The sequence below is a fragment of the Gymnoscopelus microlampas genome (genome assembly GCF_963454915.1).
Source record: "Gymnoscopelus microlampas genome assembly, chromosome: 13".
Classification (NCBI taxonomy): domain Eukaryota; kingdom Metazoa; phylum Chordata; class Actinopteri; order Myctophiformes; family Myctophidae; genus Gymnoscopelus; species Gymnoscopelus microlampas.
In genome coordinates, this window is record NC_139950.1 from 25,467,700 (window position 1) to 25,474,757 (window position 7,058).

The window sequence follows — 7,058 nt, forward strand, 5'->3', positions numbered from 1 at the left end:
TGAGGAGATGTCACGTCATGTGACACAGGGCATGAGTTGGATTTAAACCTATGGCGTCTCCCAATCAGTTCGGTCATCGTAACTGGGTGAGCCGCGGTGCAGACACCACCATTTAACATTTTTAAATCTGCAACCTATAACTTTCATGTTATACCCAGGATTTGAACCCAGGTCTCCCACATGAGACAAATGTCTACCACTCTACCATTAAGATAGGCCTATACCTGCTTTGTCAAAGTAAACATCGCATTACTAGCTTCAGGTAGTTGTCAACCAGTAGGTGTCCGGTAGGATCTATTTCTGGAAGAAATATGGAAGAGCAAGGAGACCTCCTTGTACTACTTATATTGTATTAACATACTCCATACCATACCGGTTGGTTAAAAGGTTTTATTCATAAAACATTCCGGACTGCAACTTTAATGGAACAAATCCCCTTATGAGAGATAATGAATTAACCATTTGCTGATTGAACTCTGGCTGGGAGCCTCCTGACAAACTCCCATCTGGCCCAGGGAAGCCATTTTGGTCTGGTGCCTTTCCCTTTCTATAATCTAAACTTCCTCACCACAGAGCGGCAGCCTGCCTCGCAAACAGCACAAATAAACAACCGTGGGGACGAAAAATGGAATTTGGAGCTTGTTAGCACAGGCCATTTCGACATGAGCGTTTGTTTGTTCAAATTTTGCTTGGACGGTGACCTAACTCCTTTATACCAAGCACATGTGCTCATGAGGGCGAAGGAAGGAGAGCATTAGCGAAAGGGGGAGAATACATATTTTTCCAATATGCAGACAGGGCCGTTCATCAGTGGAGGCTTGACACACATCTTTGAAACAGAGTTTGAATCAACATCTCTCTGGAAAAAGTATAGGACGGGAGTAGAGAGGTTTTGGCTAAACAAATGTCATTTTTGGACGCTGCGGCAGGGAGGATGAGAAAAGCAAGGGGATGATGATGAAAAGGATGAATCGGTTCATTCCTGAGGAGCTAACTCACCACGTCACTGTTTCCTGGGCTTGATTAGAAGGACCCAGTGACTCGCGGGGCACATTAAGATTAAAATCTCTGCTTGTCCAGGGGGAATTACTAAAAGGAAACAATATGGGTTTCTTGATCAATCGTGACGTGGGTTTTCATAAGAGGAAGTCTTTTTAGACTATGCTGACATGATTGAAACTACGCTGGAAGGTATATGGCAGTAAGAGATTTCCAAAGGTCATAAGTTTGATCCCCACAATGGCCTGCTGCACCATACAGGGCAAAAGCTATTTTGAACTTCCAAGTAGTACACATACGATCCTAAGAATTGTCAAAAATACTACCCATACTATTGCATACATGTGAACTAGTGATTCATGGAGTCTCTCTCTTATATACACACGCACACACCTGCTTTAGGTATCCTGTTGCAGCACAGGCTCCTGGACCATTGCTCTCAGATTCAACACCACTTGGTAATCCACTGTACAGTCAGGACACACCACAGACACGTGCATAGTCAATTGTTGGGATGCTCTCAGCAAGGACGAATTAAAACAAGCAACCTTTTTCCTAGACCTACATATCCTTTGTAATTGTGTTCGTGTGCATTAGACAATCAGGAATCACACTTTCACTGTTGTTCCTTCCTACACTGAAACATTTCATATCCACCAATAATGGACAGGGACAGACCAGCACGCTGTGACCCCGCATGTCTTTTTACACTAGGATAAGACAAAACAATGCACAGCAACAATCTCATCAAATACTAATTTCTCTTTAAACACAAAAGTAGATATACACTGTTACAAAGTATATTCAAAGATAAAGTTGACATGGCTGTACAGCAAGGTGACAGCGACACGCACACTTGATAAAATATGCAGGACATTGGACACAAGCTCAGATCTAGTCCAGGAGATAAAGAGAGACAGAAGTTAGAGGGAGAATTGTGTGTGTTGACCCGCCTGCCTGAAGCTGCAGTAATTTCTACTGAAGCTAACCCGAACCCAAATCCTTCAAATGTTGGAAGTTGGAATAAAATATGTACTGCACACAACTCTAGCACTTTGTTTTTTGGAAAGAAAACTGGAAATAGAATGTTTTGACAGGATTCCATTTAATTATTCAGTCAACTAAACTAATAGAATCATGACAGAAGATGCCCAGTCAGGACATTCATCAATAGACCTGTCAGAAACAAAATGGAGCGCAATAGACCTCAGCTTACTTGGGAAGTTTAACTACTTTCAAAATGGTGTCCGTATTTTGGCCATGTCATACAAAAAAGGGGGGGTGGGGGGAGAGCAGTGACGTGTTGTGAGCTTGTAGATTGGCTATAAAAAGAGTCTTGCCTCACATGTCAGCTCATTGTCTTTAGGCCAATACCATGGCCAAGCCTATACATGGTTAACAAGACAAAGTTTTTGAACATAATATCCACACAAAACAAAAGGATAACACTAACAATAATCATCAACAAGTGATTCATAGAATCACATTAACACAGAAATGTATAATGATTTCTCATTTACCTTGAGGTAGAAGCCTCAGTATCTCGATAAAAAGCTAAACAATTGCAGGCAAACTCAAACCCATGACTGGTCTCATTCAAGACTATTAATAACCACTAACTCACTCCCTCAGCTGAGGAACATATTAAATGTACCTACAACTTAAAATAAAATGCCCTTTTGTTAAAGAAAACACAGAGCAATACTGTATGTCTTTGACGAGGGCAGTGTTGAAAATTACAATGTTGCTGAGGAATCCCAAATGAATTATGTATTATTAAGACAAACTTTGCCAAAGGAGCTTTCTCAATACTCATGGACTGACTGATTGATTGATGAAGCTAATAATTTATTTATGTTGGCCTGATTGATTAAATTCCTGTTTGTGACTGCCCTTAACCACTTTCAACCTGGCGTCCCTACTTTGGGCATGTCGTTATAAGCAGACCTACAAGGTCACAGCGCGTCGCGATGCATTGTGTGAGCTTGTAGATCTGCCATTTTCGCTAATTGTTGTACAATGAAGTATAATAGGACTTAAGTGGTTGACCAACATCGTCCAAGAAAGCAAGACCAAACCATAGAACTTAGATAAGGGTTCAATCATGTTATTAGTACATTAGATTTTGCTGTGACTTCATTATAAAAAAGGTAAATGTTGGGTGCTGCTTAAATCTAGATCAAATTCTACTCTGACTTCTTTGGGCGTTTTGACTGTGGGCCGCGATCCAGGGGTGTTCCGGGCGTTTTAGGAGCTCTGTCCTTTTTGGAGCTTCCTGCCTCTGCGTCAAACAGAGCGTTCCTGACGAAGCGAGCAGCGGCGCCCTTGTCCAGACGGGAGGCTTTCCTCTTTTCTGTGATCTCCTTGACTCTGTTCATATACGACCTGATTCTCTCCTGAGGAAGACAGAAAGCGGATGAAGGAACGCTGGACAACACACAGACCGGTTTAAGGGAGAACATGTGGAGAATGGGAAATGAGGGGAAAACAATTTACCAGTTCCTGTTTAATTGCATGTTCTTTGGGGTTGACTCCTTGTGTTACCAAGTACACTGCAAAAAAGGACAAAGTAATTAGACTATTTTGCAACAGTTCCTTCACTTTGCTTCAGATCCTGCATTTTTGTTTTTTATATGTGGGGCCCACGTGGGGCGCTCTAATGAAACTTTGGGATCATCCAAGGAGTCTCTGAGAAGGAGAGGCCGGATGTCGATCCATGTAAAAAATATTTCCGGTCGGCCGCTCCAATGTTAACTCCTTGAGTAAAAGCTTAATATCTCCATTACTTTTTAAAGTGGTGGAAGTGAGCCGTTTTCGATCGGCGATCACTCTGCAATGGAGGATCGCGTTAGAAATATTCACTTCATTATAAACTAATGTCCGTCTCGCACTGTACTTTGTCAGTGTTTTTCATGATGTCATTCACTGCGGTGCAAATAAACATAATTAAACCTAGTACTGTATCGTATCCTACTAGAGGGTCGGGGCGCTGCGCGCCCCTCCCCCCTAGCCGCTGCGCGGTGCTTTGTGTTTGTTGGTCTCTATAATATATAAAGCCATAATAGGAGATGTTCCCAATGGAGCTATGCCCAAATATGGAGTGTGTTGTCTGACCTCACTTGGGTCTCGTTGGGCGGTTATATAAAGCCATAATAGGAGATGTTCCCAATGGAGCTATGCCCAAATATGGAGTGTGTTGTCTGACCTCACTTGGGTCTCGTTGGGCGGTGGTCGGCGATGACGCTAAGGAACAACATGGCCGACTGTAATGTTGTGAGTTTGTGTTGGCCGCAATTAATTATGCTGCGAGGGGGCAGATGTGTGCTGAGCAGTATGAAGTGGCCTACAGACTGCGCGTAGTAATTCTGCACGTTGTGGCGTGTCTTGTTAGTGACATTGATATGTTGTTTTTGTGTTTAGTCCCACACAGTGGCAGGTTTTTTTTTGGGGTTTTGGGTTTAGAAATGTATATATATATAGATAGGAAATATATATGAATGCAATGTCTATCCATGTCTCTTAAATAGAATGATGGTTTTAAAACTGGGGTCCTAAGACACCAGGGGTCCTTGAAAGAAGTCCTAGAATTCTCAGCATAAGTATATACATTTTACTTTAACCACTTGTATTACCCAACCAATGTAACGTCTCAACATTCAGACAATATAAATGATATTATACATTTACATTTTCCATTTGAGGGTCTGTGACTTGAAAACATTTAATTTCAAGTCATTTCTAATGTACTGTCTGTAACATAACATAACACTTTGTTGACATAAAGTGTCAGGAATTAGAGCCTAGAACAAATAAACAGACTTACTCCAGAATAGTGAATTCAGAGTATAGGCAGACATCAGGTCCAATTTGGCCTGTTCCAGAGGGTCCAGCTGACGACAAATCACAGTTTAAATTCAGATTAATTTACATGTCAGTAAATATTTCCAGAAAAGAAAAAATGTTTCAGTCTGTTATGGTGTCCCACCTTTTGCAGTTGGTCATTTCTGGGCACTGATATCATCTTCTGTAACATTGTATTTACAGATGTGACCGAGGACTCAAAGTCTGTGAGCTGTTCCTCTATCTCTGTGGGGTAGTCTTCTGCTTGACCATCATCTGCTGCCATTTTCCTGTACAAACAAAAAGGCACAAATAATGTTGTGTGAGGCTGGGTCAAAAAGGATCAGAATGGTCACATCACAGAAATCGTTTTTGTGCAAGTTCTATCGTTTTTGTCATTTCCATGGGGAAAAGGGGGGGAAGAAGAAGAGGGGGGGCAAGGGGAAAGAGAGATCAATCAAACAAACAAACAAACAAGTAAGGTGTTTGCACATCACTTTTAAGCAGCCTAACTTGTACCAGCATAATGTATAGCATCAAAATCAGTTTAACCAAACTTTAAACTTATATTGGCTATTTGGAAATAGCAAATCTACAAAGCTCACAAAGCATCGATGTGACGTGTTGTGAGCTTGTGGATCTGCTATTTCCAAAGGATCTTGAGAAAATGTGAAAGATTTTGAATAGATGTCTTAAAACATTTTCACAACAAGGGGGGTCCCTGACACAAAGATATTTCAGATGAGGTTCCACAGCTACATACATATTAATTTGGTGGTCCTTGACATGAAAAAGTTTGCAGTGGTGTTAAGTAACTAAGTACATTTACTCAAGTACTGTACATAAGTAAGATTGAGGTATGTTTTACTTTACTGGAGTTTTTCCAATTTTTACTTCTACTCCACTACATCTCAGAGGCAAATATTATAATTTTACTACACTACAATTATTTGAAAACTTTAGTTACTGGTTACTTTGCAGATATAAGTTATTATCATAGCCCTATTGCATACATAGGCTAATTGAAAATAGCCGATCTACTTTGGTACTTTAAGTATATGTTGATGCCAATACTTTTGTACTTTTACTCAAGTAACATTTTGAACACAGGCCTTTTACTTGTAACAGAGTCTTTTTATGTTGTAGTATTGCTACTTTTACATATCTGAGTATTCTTCCACCACTTAAGGTTTGAGGAGAACCACTGCTCTAGATCATCAGTTCTCAAAGTGGGGTCCGGGGACCTCCAGGGGTACTTGAGGGGGTTCCAGGGGGTCCCCAGCTAAATGATGGATAGGAACCAAATGGACCCTATGGGTCTGTAACTCTGATTGTGTACAAAGAGAGTACAAAAAAATCATGTGTACACTCTCAGAGTTAAATTAACATTGATTTTACAATATAAATTGGGGTCCCAGGGATAGAAATGCCATTAAATGAGGGTCCGTAGCCTAATGCATGTCAAACTGGAGGTCCTTGAAATTAAAATGGTTGAGAATCACTGCTAGAGAGCCGTAAAAATCATCTCTTGTGGCGGTCCCTGGCTTATCTTTTCGAATGGGGGTCCGCGGGCTAATAAGTGTCAATTTGGGAGTCTTTGACATGAAAAGGTTTGAGAACCCCTGCTCTAGATAGAAGCACTCTTTCATTCTCCCCTTCAAAGCTAGCCTGCTAACGTTAGCATCTGGCTGGAAAACTACAGCTTAGCTGCACGCCTGCATAGACTAGAGCACAAGGTAACACTGCCGTCAACACATTGTGAATATACACATTTAACTGGCTGAATATCGATGCGTATTTACTTGAAAGTTCCACATAAACATGTTAAGTATAGATAAACAGCAACATCTTACATCTACTGTGCACACAGCACGTTGGAGTCCACAGGAAATGGCGTCAGACGACGACAACAACCACCACGGCCAGTGTTGTCAGGTTCTGTGAGAGAAATAGGCAACGAGGTCTAGGAAAACAAGCCCAAAAGAAGCCACCACTTAGCCTAGGCCACATGAGCACTTTAAACCTGTATGCATCGGCTTTTGGAAAATAGCCGATCTACATGCTCACAAGCTTGTAGATGTTTTATTTTCAAAACATCTTGAAATAAAATGTGGAATATTTTGAAGATTTTTGAAACATTCTAACAACATAAAGCTCCCTTGCACAAAACACACAATCTTTGAGAACCACTGGTTTAAATAATAATTTAAAACATTGGA

At 40.9% G+C, this 7,058-nt stretch overlaps 1 protein-coding gene across 1 annotated transcript; it reads right to left on the reverse strand.

Moving 5' to 3' along the window:
* Positions 1-389: 389 nt before the first annotated feature.
* Positions 390-6,735, reverse strand: c1d (C1D nuclear receptor corepressor). The gene is made up of 5 exons (XM_084075730.1): positions 6,693-6,735; positions 4,985-5,129; positions 4,823-4,889; positions 3,496-3,551; positions 390-3,395 (listed from the first exon to the last, which is right to left on the reverse strand). Coding segments are annotated over exons 1-5 (480 nt in total). The 5' UTR covers positions 6,695-6,735; the 3' UTR covers positions 390-3,185.
* Between the last annotated feature and the right edge of the window lie 323 nt (positions 6,736-7,058).